The sequence below is a fragment of the Balaenoptera acutorostrata genome, chromosome 17, assembly GCF_949987535.1.
Source record: "Balaenoptera acutorostrata chromosome 17, mBalAcu1.1, whole genome shotgun sequence".
In the NCBI taxonomy this organism is placed as follows: Eukaryota; Metazoa; Chordata; class Mammalia; order Artiodactyla; family Balaenopteridae; genus Balaenoptera; species Balaenoptera acutorostrata.
The window spans coordinates 80,616,968-80,632,767 of record NC_080080.1 but is presented as its reverse complement, the minus strand read 5'-3'; the positions used below and the strand labels follow the sequence as shown (position 1 = coordinate 80,632,767).

The window sequence follows — 15,800 nt, the reverse complement described above, 5'->3', positions numbered from 1 at the left end:
AAAGAATGGACATATGTATACGTATAACTGAATCACTTTGCTGTACCCTGTAAACTAACACAACATTGTAAATCAACTATACTCTAATATAAAATAAAAATTAAATTAATATTAAAAAAATCCTCTTGCCTATCCTCAAAAAAAAAAAAAAGTATAGGCAGGGTATTAACAATAAACAAATGAGAGACTTCCCTGGCGGTCCAGTGGTTAAGACTCTGCGCTTCCACTGCAGGGGGTGCGGGTTCGATCCCTGGTCCGGGAACTAAGATCCCGCATGCCACAAAAATATAAAATAAAGTAAAATAAATCAATGAACTGAAAACATCTTATTCTTACTAAACAGCAATCGAATATTAAACCCATTAAGAGTATAGACTTGTGAAATGTACTCAATATAAATGATGGAATTCAGAGGGGAAGCAAGTGGCTGATATAAGGTATAAAATTAAAGTTAAATTCGTAACCATTTCCCCCAAGTCTTTGTCTGGCACTTGGAATCACAGTGAAAACTCTTGGTGGGCCAGCAGTCTGTACACCAGGGAATGATAAACTCTTCAGGAAGGTCAGAAGTTAGACGCGTGTGGATTCAAATTTTTGCTCCAATGGTTGTAGCTGTGCCACTCGGAAGCAATTATTTAGTATCTCCACACTACTTTTCTTCATCTGCAAAATGGGATAATGGTATCTGCTTTACAGAGTTTCTGGAAGGATTAAAAAGGATTATTATGGGCAGAGTGCTTATTTACAGTGCCTGGCACATAGTAGGTGTTCAACAAACAACAGCTGATAATAAGAATAATTTGATTAGGTTCTTGGACCCGAAGAGACCTCCCTATGCTGTTCTACACTGAGGCAAAGAGGCAGTTTCCCCATATATGTCAGCTGGTTCCTTGAGATCCCAACTCAGGTCCCTCAGGACATTTCACTCACATTCTATATCATCCTCTGACTTCATGTTAAAGTTACTGCAAAAGGCTGCTTTTGGATTCTAACCGCGCCCAGAGCCGCCAGGCTATTTCTGAGAGCAGGCAGCAGGAATGGCGATGTGATATCCTGCTGTGTCTAGGCCTTGTTCAAGCACAAAACAGACTTTGAACTTTAAACATTTCAAGCAAGTGTCAATTTTTTGTTTTCTTTCAAGGCACACTGTGCATATGCCACTTTGTCTAAACAGGTGGGGAAAACACCAAAACAAACAACAGAGCGCTTGGCAAGCGGCAGCGATCGGGATAAAGATAGACTGTGTGCCTATTCCTACCTCTGCTGAGGGGAGGAAGAGGAGGAGAAAGATGGGGAGGAAGGAGGATGGAGCTCGGGTCTTAGGGAACGTGGCAAACCCCCGCCGCTCGCTCCTCCTGCCGCCCGCTTCTACTCAGCCCTGCCCTCATCTCGGGAGTACCCGTCTCCAGACTAAAGGGGGAGTGTTTGAAGCTGTGGTCCATGTGAGCTCTGCAAACTCACATTACTTCCAAATGGAGGTAAAGGACATTATACAAATCTCAGCACCAAGGACCGTGCTAGCATCAAGATGGGGTTCATCCTTCAAACAAAAGTACCCGTAACCATGACAATCTCCATTAAGGATTGTTATACTAACTTTTCCTCCTGACTCGATTCCTCAAAGAGATACTTAAAACATGCACAAGTGATTTAGGTGGCGTAGACCTGCTGGGTACGTGCTGGACTGGATTTTAACAAATAAACAATTCCTTCTAAGATCTACTTTCAGGATGTGCTGGACTCAAGCTTGGGCAGCGATGGGCAGTGTTAGCCCTGGCATCTCAGCTCAGTGCTGGGGAGGAGCCATGAAGGAGGCATTTTAGTGTTGGGTGGGCAGATGCTCAGGCTGAGAAACTTTGGAAGGAGGAGAACACTTCGGAACGTGCCTATCGTCCTTCACTGTCTTTAGAAGATGTTCTCTTGCATCTTTGAAGTCTGCCTCCACCCCCTTATCTTCCAGAAGAGTAGGGATTTTGAAAATCACGGATTCAGGTCTCCCAATAAACCTGGAGTCAGCTGTGAGTCTGCACACAGCATGAAAAACAATCTGTTTTAGTTCCGACCAGTGGATGAAGGCAATCTCAAGGTTAGTGTCCTTTGGCTTGATTTTGACAAGGTCATGCTCCTGCACATGATCTGTAATTTGTTCTCCTCTTGGGCTCTTTAAGCAACTTCGGAGAAGCTCATCGGGTAAAGGGATGGACATGGAGGCAGAAGGAAAATAAATCCCTTGTCCAAATTCTGATCAAATTCCCTACAGAGCCACCCATGCCTCCCCTGAACCTCAGGAACAACACCTCTGAAGACCCAGTTCTCCACCTGGGATGACCACTTCTTTCGTCCTTCTGTTACTGTAAGCTCCTTGAAGGCAGGGTCTCTGAGGCACTCTAACCTGTGACTTGGGCAGCCCAGCACCTACAGACCTTTCAGGTGGGACAGCTGAGTCCACCTGCCAGAATATCTCTGGGACATCAAAAATGCTTCTATGCTCTGCTATAGAAGTCAAGAGTAGGGAAAAGCTGTGTATCCTTCTTTCTAAGCTAGGAACTCAAGACATCTATGGATTTTGGCTAGAAAAAGCAAACGTTCTAACAGCCTGTCATGGAGGCAACACCAAATCCTGGTGGAGAGAGAATCAGGCTAGTATTCAATGTGGAGGGGAAGATTGTTTACACTTAATCCTACATTAAGCAAAGGGCACAGAGCAGAGGGCCACACGGACCATAGAAATGGCTGTCACATGGCTTCACAGGCGAATTCCATCAAACATTTAGAGAAGAGCTAACACCGATCCTTCTCAAACTCTTGCAAAAGATTGCAGAGGGAGAAACACTCCCAAATTCATTCTACAAAGCCACCATCACCCTGATACCAAAACCCGAAAAAGATATCACAAAAAAAGAAAATTATAGACCAATATCACTGATGAACAGAGATGCAAAAATCCTGAACAAAATACTAGCAAACAGAATCCTACAGCACGTTAAAAGGATCATACACCATGATCAAGTGGGATTTATCCAAGGGATGTAAAGATTCTTCAATATATGCAAATCATTCAATGTGATACACCACATTAACAAATTAAGGAATAAAAACCATATGATCATCTCAATAGATGCAGAAAAAGCTTCTGACAAAATTCAACACCCATTTATGATAAAAACTCACCAGAAAATGGGCATAGAGGGAACCTACCTCAACATAATAAAGGCCATATATGACAAACCCACAGCAAGCATCATACTCAATGGTGAAAAACTGAAAGTATTTCCACTAGGATCAGGAACAAGACAAGGATGTCCACTCTCGCCACTCTTATTCAACATAGTTTTGGAAGTCCTAGCCATGGCAATCAGAGAAGAAAAAGAAATAAAAGGAAAACAGATTGGAAAATAAGTAAAACTGTCACTGTTTGCTGATGACATGATACTATACACAGAAAATCCTGAAGATGCCACCAGAAAACTACTAGAACTAATCAACGAATTTGGTAAGGTTGCAGGATACAAAATTAATGCACAGAAATCTCTCGCATTCCTATACTCCAACAATGAAAAATCAGAAAGAGAAATTAAGGAAACACTCCCATTTACCACTGCAACAAAGAGAATAATATACCTAGGAATAAACCTGCCTAAGGAAGCGAAAGACTTGTACTCAGAATACCATAAAACACTGATGAAAGAGATCAAAGATGACATAAACAAATGGAGAAATATACCATGTTCTTGGATTGGAAGAATCAATATTGTGAAAATGACTCTACTACCCAAAGCAATCTACAGATTCAATGCAATCCCTATCAAACTACCAATGGCATTCTTCACAGAATTAGAACAAAAGATCTTACAATTCGTATGGAAACACAAAAGACCCAGAATAGCCAAAGCAATCTTGAGAAAGAAAAACGGAGTTGGAGGAATCAGGCTCCCCAACTCCAAACTATACCACAAAGCTACAGTAATCAGGACAGTATGGTACTGGCACAAAAACAGAAATACAGATGAATAGAACAAGATAGAAAGCCCAGAGATCAACCCACACACACATGGTTAACTTATTTTTGATAAAGGAGGCAAGAATATACAATGGAGAAAAGACAGCCTCTTCAATAAGTGGTGCTGGGAAAACTGGACAGCTACATGTAAAAGAATGAAATTAAAACACTCCCTAACACCATACACAAAAATAAACTAAAATGGATTAAAGACTCAAATGTAAGACCAGACACTATAAAACTTTTAGAGGAAAACATAGGAAAAACACTCTTTGACATAAACCACAGCAAGATCTTTTTGACCCACCTCCTAGAGTAAAAGAAATAAAAACAAAAATAAACAAATGGGACTTAATTAAACTTAAAAGCTTTTGCACAGCAAAGGAAACCATAAACAAGACAAAAACACAACCCTCAGAATGGGAGAAAATATTTGCAGATGAAACAACAGACAAAGAATTAATCTCCAAAATATACAAACCACTCATGGAGCTCAATATCAAAAAAAACAAACAATCCAGTTAAGAAATGGGTGGAAGATCTTAACAGACATTTCACCAAGGAAGACATACAGATGGCCAAGAGACACATGAAAAGATGCTCAGCATCACTAATTATTAGAGAAATGCAAATCAAAACTACAATGAGGTATCACCTCACGCCAGTCGGAATGGCCATTTTCAAAAAAGCTAGAAACAATATATGTTGGAAAGGGTGTGGTGAAAAGGGAACCCTCCTGCACTGTTGGTGGGAATGTAAATTGATACAACCACTATGGAAAACAGTATGGAGTTTCCTTAAAAAACTAAAAATAGAACTACCATATGAACTAGCAATCCCACTACTGGGCATATACCCTGAGAAAACCATAATTCAAAAAGAGTCATGCACCACAATATTCATTGCAGCACTATTTACAATAGCCAGGACGTGGAAGCAACATAAGTGTCCATCGACAGATGAATGGATAAAGAAGATGTGGCACATATATACAATGGAATATTACTCAGCCATAAAAAGAAACAAAATTGAGTTATTTGTAGTGAGGTGGATGGACCTAGAGTCTGTCATACAGAGTGAAGTAAGTCAGAAAGAGAAAAAGAGAAGAAGAAATACTGTATGCTAACACATATATATGGAATCTAAGGAAAAAAAAGGTTCTGATGAACTTAGCTGCAGGGCAGGAATAAAGAGGTAGACATAGAGAACGGACTTGAGGACATGGGGTGGGAGGGGGAAGCTGGGGCGAAGTGAGAGTAGCATCGACATACATACACTACCGAGTGTAAAATAGCTGGCTGGTGGGAAGCAGCCGCATAGCACAGGGAGATCAGCTCCGTGCTTTGCGATGACCTGGAGGGGTGGGATAGGGAGGATGGGAGGGAAGCTCGAGAGGGAGGGGATATGCGGACATGGGTATGCATATGGCTGATTCGCTTTGTTGTGCAACAGAAACTAACACGGTATTGTGAAGCAATTATACTCCAGTAAAGATCTATTAAAAAAAAAAAAAAAAAAGAAATGGCTGTCACTGGGCACTGTTTGATCAGAGCCCATTTTTCAGGGTTAATTACTTTGGCTTTTTCTCTCTCTTTTTTTTTTTTTTTGTTACAATAATTACCTTTTGTGGTTTCAGGAATTTATGAGGTTCTCTTTTATATTCAGAAAATAGGATCCAACCAGGATAGAATTCTGCAAACTGTTACAGTTGTGTGCAAACACAGGCCTGGAAGAAGGATTCTGTACCAGGTGACAGTGTAGGGTGACACAGTGATACTATTTTAACAACCACGATGTCAAACAAGACAATTTTCGTGGGAAAAAGGTTCCTAAAACTGCCAGCATCACAAACTCTTCCTAAAAGCCGACTGGCGCACTTTCTGTCTCTTCCACCCTTATCATCAATGGTTTGGCTTTGCAGGTAGGGCTTGGTTGGCAGTTTGGAGGCTGAGACGCGCAGGGGGTTCCTGTTGCCCGGGGCAGGTGTATCAGCTCCACAGAGCAACCCCGGCACACAGAAAGCTCCCAGCAGGACCATCAAATACACACAGCAAGTCCGCTATTTGAATTTTCGAAATGTGCCGATTGAACAGTCACTTTTCCGACCAGAAATGTGTTTTAAAAACAGAAGAACATATATCGATAAGGGAAAATACCTTCAAATTTTAGTCATCCTTGTTTGATTCATTGTTTGGCTCCAGCAATTAATAGAACATGGAGAATATAAAGGTTAAAGACAGAATTGTGAGGAACAAAACGTATCTACCTGGGCAGATGGAAAGCCTTCACTCTACAACCATTTACTCAAGTCATTTAAGCAGCTTTAACCATTATAATATCGGCACTTTTATTCTTGTAGGACAGCCTAGACAATGAATAAAGCACCAAGAAGGAAGATAGTTTAGTATTTCTCCAACAAGCTGTATATTAGAATATCCCTTTAAAAAGAAGAAATGTATTCAGGTTTTTAAAAATGAATTTAAAAAAATAACAAGAGTTACATTCTAAAGGACCCTACATCATTCATTTATGTACATAATTTCTGCCTGTGATTTTGGAGAGCTTGGCATTTTCTTTATATTTTTGAGGCAGTGTGTTTTTCTTTGTTTAAGAACCTCATTTGTTTAAAAATTGTTTTTGAGTGGTTTTTGGCCACCAACTCTTCCTGGGGTTTACTTGGCTGAGATTTGTCCAGAAGCTAATTCTGATTCTTCTGTCAAAGGCTCGATGCACCGTGCGCCCTGCTCTCCTGAAGGCCTGGCACACGGCACAGGTGGCAGCTGACCACGCCGGGGACGGGCTGAGCTTAAAGGCAAAAGAGAGCTAGAGCCTGTGCTCGCCGAGTTTCGGGTTAGAGTTTAACCTGGGCGATCTACCACTGAAAGCAAGGGTAACATCTCTTCTCCAAATAAGCCTGGGCGCTCTCCTCCAGCTGGCTTCAGCTGTCTAGGTAGGAAAATAGCTTCTTTTACCAGCCCTTTGCGTGGGCAGGAGTTACAGGTCCCTGCTGACTGCAGGAAGCTCACGCTCCCTCTGATGGTCACTGTTACTTTGGAGTATCACAACCCCCTCCTCAAAAGGCAAGACACAAAGGACCTTTGCTTTTTGTTTTCCTCAAGGCATCATAAACACAGATGTCTACTTCTCCGCGTTAGTCGGTGAGAAGAGGTTATTAGAGAAATGTGATTAATTTCACGAGCTCCAGAAAGCTGGGGTCTCCATAAACTTTACAGAATTTGATTTTGGATTTGAATTTGGGCCCTGAGTTCTCAAGACGCCCCCGGGGCCCTGTCTTGTCGATTTAACGGATCCAGGTTTTAGAATGTGTCCTTCGTGAAAACTACAGCAACTCAGACCATCTTACGCTATACGACAGTCACATGTACAATAGTGAAATTTCATGAATTTTGCCAGTGTTTTACAGGGGGCTGTGTAATGTAACACGTCGTACCATCTTTGATTCGAAGGCAGTGAAAAGCTTCCGTTGTTCAGCGTGATTCTAGTGGCAATCTCTTTCCTCGTGTGCCAGAGTCCCCAACACAAAAAGAGGTTTGGAATCTATCGAGCTGCCCCCAACCAGCTCCATACCGCGCCCCTGCCCCAGCTCTGGTGCACAACCTGCAAAAGCGCCACTGTCTCCCTCCAAGGTCCTTCCTCCCACCTCACTCCTCCCTGCCCAGGTTCTCTTCCCGAGACAAGGGGGACCGTGCTGCAGGGGCGGGGGGGCGAGTGTGGCCGGGATCACGCAGGCAGTGGATTTTCACTGTGAGTCGCTGCCCCCCCTCCGGGCTCTTGGCCGGCCTACCTTGGCAGGCAGACTCTGCGGTTTGTTGGAGAGGATGTCTGCGGCTTCCCTGCAGCGGGTGGAGAGGTTCAGGATGGCAGCAGCTGCCGCTACGTGGGTGTCTTCGCCGCGCTGACCGTGGCTGTGAGAGCTGGCACGGCCGGGGCTCGGTGTGCAGATGCCCGCACTCAGCAGCCGGTTAGGAAATTTCCCTGGATTGGAAAAATGCTTCGCTGTTGAAGAGAGATTTGATTAGCAATTGCACGTACATGGATTTAGTCATTAGATAGATTTGTTTTAAAGATAGAACTTCCTTGCATGAAAATACATGAAGAATAAATTAAAACACGCTCCATTCTCCCCGAGTACGTTAAATGAAGGTTATTCAGAATGGTTTTCACATTAGTTCACAGATCAAATGATGTGATTGCGGGGAAAGAATGCCTGTTCTCTTAATACTTTTTTGCATTTCCACGTCTTATGACAGAAACTCCAGAACTCACGTTAGCGGGCAGGTGCGCTGGCAGCGTGGGTAGCTTCAAAACCCATCAGGGACGAGACAGGCTTAAGGCCGGTACATCCACAAACGGCGTATGCGTGCGGCCCAGTAATCCCAGGGGAGAAAAACGGACCTTGTGTATTTGTTTTCATAATGACAGTTTTTACTTAGCCATGGTATTACATTGTTTTGCTATTGGATGTGCAGGTTTGTTTCGTGCTTAAAACAGCATGAGTTTTTCTTCCTCCAACTCGGGGGAACGGAGTTGGTGGCGGAGGCTTTCCTGAGCTGGCATCTTCATGCTCGGTGCGGGGCAGTGAGTGAGGGATGCACAGAGCTTCAAGGGGGACGGAAAGGCACTGCAATGGAAAGGTACCATTCTCAGTGCTACCGAGAGTGAGCGCTGCTTTATGTTCCGTTGTGGGTACCAAGGTGTTACTGAGAGATTTAACGTGTTTCTCTCCACTCTGGGTATTGGTAAACATCACTCAGGGACCAGGAAACACACCCAGCATTTAATGTGGGCTAATATAAAGGCAGTTATAGCTGTTTCACCGTAAGTAGTATTTACTTTAAATATTTGATCATTATTTTTCACGAAATAATTTAAAACATTACCAAATGTTATTCCTGTAGTTATAAAAATATGAAAATGTCACTGAATGTGCTACATTTTTAAACCAAAATCCATATTACATGAGTATATAGAACACTCTTATTAACTAGTTTCACCTGAATTCAACATATGTGTATGTGTGTATATTTTGTGTATATACCCTAGAACTATATCTATATCTATATTTATACAGATAGATACAAAACATTGTGTGTGTATATCCTTCTTTCCTGAGTCTAACAGGTTGTCAGTGGTTACTTATGTTGGCTGTACCCTATTTTTAGTAAGAACAGGTAAACTATCTTCTGGAGTTTAACGTGCTTCTTGTTGGTGGACAAACTCCTTTCAAGTCTGTTTATCCACTGTTAGGTTTTACACGACATTCACGTTCTTTACGAAAGGTGACCACAACACAGAAGAGAGAAGCATCCTGTGCTCCTAAGAGCCCTACATCTGGGTTAACTACGTGTGAGATCAAAGGGATTCCAGGGATTTGCACAATGTTGTAAAAAATTCATGGTCTATGGAGGACTCCAACTGGGGGATTATTTTGCTGATCAGTAGTACTGATCAACTTATTATTGTTATCCTTATTTTATTTCACTGTACAATATATTTTCTCTCCTCCTAGCAGTAAATAGTATATTACATATTTAAATACATGCCCCTCACCCAACATGCACATACACAAGATGCATTTTTTTTGGAATAAGTATTAGAATTTGAAGCTTACATTCAGGAAATGGTGGTGTTTTTCGGCCTTGACCTGTTTGTACGAGGGGATGTTTACCAAAAACCTGGGCATCGAAACTGGCATAATCGAAAGGTACTTTTCCAAATTTCTCTTGCTCTTTTGACACCGTAGCTCTGGGAGAGATGATGGCTTGTGATCGGAAATTGAATTCGATTTGCTTCACCAAGCTTGTCCTGAAGAGAGAGGGGCAGAGCTCAGAAGAAATAGGACGACACTGTCGGTGAGCATCCCAGCATCAGAAGTTAAAGCAGGTCAGGTGTGTCACACCTGGAGTTTCCCACTGAGCCACGCACTAGGGAAAAGAGCTGTGGTCACACAGGATGGGGTGGGGTGAGGGACAAGGAAGCACTTTGGGCCCTGGGTGGCCTCGGGGAGGCTGCACATTGTGTGTCCGAGTCTCCCATCAGTAAGAGAGAAAGTGCCATCCTCCATTCATTTATGGGGATGCTTAAGGAGCAGGTATTTGACGTCTGCTAGCACTCTGAGCTACTTAGAGAAAAGTGCCATTGAACCATCACTAGGGCACTGATAAGGTGTGCACCCCCTGAGCTACTTAGAGAAAAGCGCCATGGAACCATCACTAGGGCACTGATAAGGCGTGCACACCCTGAGCTACTTAGAGAAAAGCGCCATGGAACCATCACTAGGGCACTTATAAGGTGTGCACACCCCGCTGCTCAGGGCTGTTCATCAGAGTAGCAGTGAAAAGTCACGACTGGAACTAGTGAGGAAGTGTCATTATATTCTGTTCAGCACAGCTGGCAGGGCCCTGGCCCCTAACAGCGGCAGTGTCGGCACCAGAAACCGGATTCCTGAACTGCGAATTTCTTCTTAGGCTTCTCGTCTTTTTCGCCACCTTCAGACTGAATGTTTCTGCTGCTTTAAGTAATATTTTAAATAGTATTTCAAAATTTTATCTATTAAATTGCCATTGTTTCAATATGAATAAAAATTACTGTATTATAACAGCTATCACATTTTTCAATAGAATTATCTTAATCCAAGCTAAATGTGACTTAAACATTCCTTTAGAATTACTGTGTGGATTAAACAAGGGTATCATATTTGTATAGCAACAATGCCGGCCACAGAAAACACAAATGCTGTCGTGCTGTGGTCTGATGCTAAAAGAACACAAATAAATATACTTTCAGAATTTAGCAATATCAAAAATACATATTTTTCTTTTGTTTTTCACCAGAACATACCTTACTCATCAGAATGTCAAAGTTTTGATGTTTCTTGGATTAGGTAAAGAACTTTTTAGCTGCTCCATCAAAATATTTGAGTGATTAGTTGAATTTGTTATTGTATATATAACTTGGTTTATACCCCTAATATTGCAACAGTGTTCTAGTCTAAACTACTACTTCTCTTTTAAGAAATGAGCAAAATGAAACTTAATGCTATTTCTATGTTTGATAAATAACCTACTTAGGGAGAAACTAGAGAATACAGTCCTGTAATACTAACCAAGAATCTTGTTATAAGATTTTTAACCCGTTATTCAGTAATTCATGATCTTCGCTTGATTTATGTTCCTCACTCATGTGATTTTGACCCTCGGCAAAGTCATGACAATTTGAGTCTTTTAATTAAATCTACAGAAGCAAATATTAAGGGACACCATATCTTGAAAATGTTCCTAATAACTGTTTTTCATTCTAGTGTCTCAGTAACAACAATGAAGATCTGGTCATCTGTTGTAATCCCAAAATCACTTTTCTTATGTATATGATTTTTGAATTAATAAGTGTATCACCTCACACTGTGTCCTCATCCATAGTTTATTATTTAGGTGTAAGTAAGGTCCTCCAAACTACCAGAGACTGTGAAGGACCTAGGACCAACAGGAGGTGTTTTATCCATAGTTATCAATTTGGAATGAATTTTTGTTTTAAAGAAACTGTGCGCATATCTGGAACATATCTGTGCGCATATCTGGAACATATCTGTGCGCATATCTGGAACATATCTGTGTGCATATCTGGTGGGACGACCATACAGCATCACATATTTTGAGTGAGGAGGGCTTATGAGGTGGAAAGGTTACGTCAACCATAAGGGGGCCCCTGCCTGACTAGTGGGAGGGCTTGTGCTTAGCGACACAGAATTTGATTAATCTATGTTATCGTAGACTTTACATTTTTTAGATTCATCTATATTATGTGACCACTGCATGCAGACTAATTTCAAGTTAAACTTCTGGAGGGTCTAGCAGTTCATTTCAGTGACAGCATGGTTAGCTGGCCCAGCCTCTCAAGTGGACACTGGTGGCTGGGCATTGGAACGAAGGTGGCCCACGGTGAGCTGGAACCTGGGAGGAGAGGGACCCTCTGTGTAGGCGCTCGGCACGCAGGGAGTAACGGGAACCCCAGGGGAGCATCATACCTGTGACCCTGGTCAGGACACTGCCCGGTTTTGGCAGAATCAAGCTGACTTTTGTCCTGGGACATTGCCAATTTTTCAGCTGCAGCAATTGGACAACCAGAAAGACTGTTAAAAAAAAATAGTAGGCGGATCTGAGTTAAAAAGATAATGTAATTTGCTCTGGCACCTACCTCACAGTATCCTTGGCAAGCACCAAATGTTAAGTTGTATGAATAGTTCACTTAGCACCGTTCTCATCCTAAAAGATCCCAAAGGTTTTGCAAACTACTGTGTCAACGTTTGTCCCCAAACCTCATCTCAGAGGTGATAAAAAAACAAACTCATTTTTAAAATCAAAATATTATGTAAGGGAGGAATAACTAAATTATTGAGACTTCATGATATTTTAAGTAGAATGCGCTCATCCAACTGCAATTGTCCAACTATAGATGTTAGCACGATAATTCTATGATAGCTTAGGGTCTTTTGCAAAAGGTTAGGGACTTAATTTTACATCTCAGTTTAAATGGAGAGCACAGAATGTAAGTTTTCTGGCAATATGCTTATGAGTCAACTAATATCTCATGACCACATAATCTATACATGAAACACATTAAACGATAAGCATTTTCACCAAAAATATTTATATATATGCAATATATTTGTATATAAATGCACATATGTGGTTTTTAGTTGCGATCTCAGTGAAATAAATCTCAATGAAATGAAATGATGTTTACCTTCAGTAATCTGAAGCTCTTGGGTACCGTTTTAATGTGTATTGGATGGGATTCAAGATAACCCCTAAGCCACTCTTTCCAAGGTCAAACAGCTCTGGGGAAGGGAAGGTTCACAGCAGAGACCACGCTCTCTGTGTATCGCTATATAAGGATCTACCCCCGGTCTTCAAATATGACATTTTTTGTTGGCATACTTGGCTGCTCAATGAAAATTTATAGGGGAGTAAATAATGAGGTATTTTTTATTTTTTACTCAGCACGCATTGAGAATATTTGTCACCTATGTCAAGTGCTAACATATTTGATGCTGATCCAGCAATTTTGATAACACATGGCAAGTTCCTTGTTTTCTTGGTGGAAAGTTTCTCTCGAGTGTCATCCCAATTACCTCCTGTGCGTGTTGCGGTTGCTGTTCACATGCCCTCGTCCTGTGCATCCCGGGGTGGGGCACTTGAGCACATTTTCATGCATGGCAAGAACTGAGCACAAAATAGCACATAAAAGAAAAGGGCAATTTATCATCAATACATCACACACCAACAAACTGTCTCAACGTTGCATTCAAAGGAATTCAGTTACATCATCCACCACGCTCCCTCCCTATAGATCTTCGGGTTGAAGTAAATGAGTCCTTGAGAACTTCAAACATTAAATTCAGCAAGTCTGTTTAAATCAGTTTCTCTAAACTTCACGTATGGTTAAGACTAGACTTAAATGAGCTGTTCTCTGCTGATATTTAACTGAAACTGAGAAGCTCATAACCTTCCTTTCATATTGATGTGCTTTTCCTCGGGGGAGTGGACGGAGGGCATTATTTGCCAAACAGTTCTCTCTGTCTTTCCCCCACTGTGTGAACATAGTCTCCTTTATTTCCTAAGAGCTGTTATTTTGGCTCCTTGTGGGTCGCCGCCCAATCCCCACCCCACTGCCACGGGTGGCTGGTGAAAGCGCACGGCTGAGTGGACACTCAGGTGACCCGTGTGGGCAGGACCGGGCGGAACTGACTAGATTCAGTGCTTTGCAGGACTGTGTTTTTGAGAAGGGTGACACTGAGACACTCCCGTCACTGTGGGTTGTGTGGCCCAAGAGGAGTTGCAAAAAGCAGGCTCAAAAGTGGAGGACGGAACGTGTAGCTATTTCAAAACTTAGGAGCAGCCCTGGCCTCTCCTTTCCCTCCAGTTTCTGCGCTCACGGTGGGGCTGTGAGCGGAGAGACCAACGAGGTCTGCTCTCACTCGGGGCCCTCAGCAGCTGCAGGACGTCCGGGGTGACATCTCAGACACCAGGTGTCCCTGCCTGCAGACAGGAGGTGGGGGACACTGGTGGTGCACGTCCTGAGTTTAGGGGATGCACTGAGGACGCGGGTGAGAAAGGACCGTGGTGACACAGGGCATTAACCAGGCCCCTTATTTTCTGCAGATTCTGATGCTTTGACATCAGGGTCTTGCTGACCCTGGAGAGATGGCCCCTCCCAGGGTTCCCTAATTCTTCGAGAGAAGAAACCCTTTTCAAATGCAAACCAACCAATTGGAGCCCACACCCGACCTCCTCCTGTATCTGACTCTCACACTTCAGGACACTCTACACCTGCCCTAACCCCCAGGGCCGGGTCCCAGACAACCAGAGCCAGCGCCCGAGGCCAGAGCCCACTGGAGGAACTCCAGCTGGCCAGTCTGAGGCCAGCTCACTCCGTTCCCTCCCACGAAAGCTCCAAAGGCCTCTTGCTCCCAATTCACCCCTCCCTGCCGCTGGCCCTGGTGCCCCCCGGGGGCCCTGCCTGGCCTGAGGTGCCCCCTCCTCTTGGGAACTGTGGGTAGCGAATTAGGTTTTCAGTGTCAGCATCTCCTGACCTACTGGCCTCACTGTACCCCAAGTTTTCTATTACTACGCTCTGTTTTAAACACCTAGCTAGATGGAAATTGTCTTGACGTGGAGGGAGAAAACTTGGTATTTCTGTATCTGACTCCAAACTGGAGGAGGAAGTGGGCAACTCGGTGGACCTCTTTCCGGGCCGGGCGGTACTCACTCTCCAGGGGAACCCGCACTTTGTGAGGGCACCCCGAAAGGCTGCGGTGGTGAGGGTACAGTCCTGTCACGTGCCCCGTGCCGTCGCACCCGGGGATGGGGCACTTGGTCTCCCTCTTTTCAGGCCTCGGTGAATCTACAGAGGAAGTAAATCGAGAGAGACATCTGGTTATGCCCCTTCCCTCCCCTTCAGCCGAGCGGCCTTGCAGACAACCTTCTCGCTCAGCGCAAGCTTCTGATCGTAAGCGTTCTTCTCACATCGCCTTGAAGAAGACCCTCAACTAAGACCTGCCGAAGCAGAAAGAATGTGTTCAATTTTCTTGGTTTCTTAAGCAGAGGCTGACACAGGGCAAGGGAGTGTTGAAACACAGCGACGGTTTTAAGTTGTCATGTCACAGATCATAGTTGGAGCCTCATTATGAAACGTCAGCCCTACACCAGAGGAGGAATAGGTTCTGGAAAAGAAAAAATTAAAGAAAAGGAAAAAGGAAAGCATTTATTTAAACCCAAACTATCTCCTATTGAAGGAATCTGGAAAAAGCAAGATTCAAAAATCACGCAGTGAAGAAGCCGCCGCATCTGAGGAGGGCCCGTCTGGGCGGTCCAGTGGGTCCTGGCGGCAGGCCCAGGCGCCCCGGAGCTCTGGGTTTGAGCAGCTGTTCCTAGCCACGTGGGGAGGCTGCCCCAGTAAGAGCGAGCACAGGCGTCCGGAAGGCCATCTCGCGCCACGCCCGGCCAGCGGGCAGCGCTATGAGGGCCCAAGATGCCCAGGGCCCCGCGGTTTGAAGCTCTGGCTCAACGCGCAGTAGCTGCAGAGGAGAAGCTGTTGGTTTCACTCCTAGTGCAGAAATGGGAGACAGAGGCAGCAGGAAGAGGCCTGGCAAGAAGGCGTTCTTGCAGGAGACTTACAGAGGATGGCAGCACACGGGGCGGGGGGGGGGACCGCCGTGAGGGGTCTGCCGGGCGCTGCCAGGAACACGGGCTGGCGGGGCAGTGCCGCGGCAGAGGAAAGG

The 15,800-nt window shown here is 43.9% G+C and overlaps 1 protein-coding gene across 7 annotated transcripts in view; it reads right to left on the bottom strand.

Moving 5' to 3' along the window:
* The window catches only part of ST18 (ST18 C2H2C-type zinc finger transcription factor), a 122,822-nt gene that overhangs the window by 37,625 nt on the left and 69,397 nt on the right, over positions 1 to 15,800 (bottom strand). For 6 of the 7 annotated variants that reach the window (XM_028163154.2, XM_028163153.2, XM_028163156.2 and 3 more), the window contains 5 exons: positions 14,789 to 14,923; positions 13,152 to 13,242; positions 12,045 to 12,149; positions 9,633 to 9,826; positions 7,806 to 8,017 (listed from right to left, as the gene is read on the bottom strand). In XM_028163154.2, the coding sequence (XP_028018955.2) occupies positions 7,806 to 8,017; positions 9,633 to 9,826; positions 12,045 to 12,149; positions 13,152 to 13,242; positions 14,789 to 14,923 (737 nt within the window). The remainder of the gene's footprint in view (positions 1 to 7,805; positions 8,018 to 9,632; positions 9,827 to 12,044; positions 12,150 to 13,151; positions 13,243 to 14,788; positions 14,924 to 15,800) is intronic. The other variant, XM_028163157.2, reaches the window with a different exon arrangement.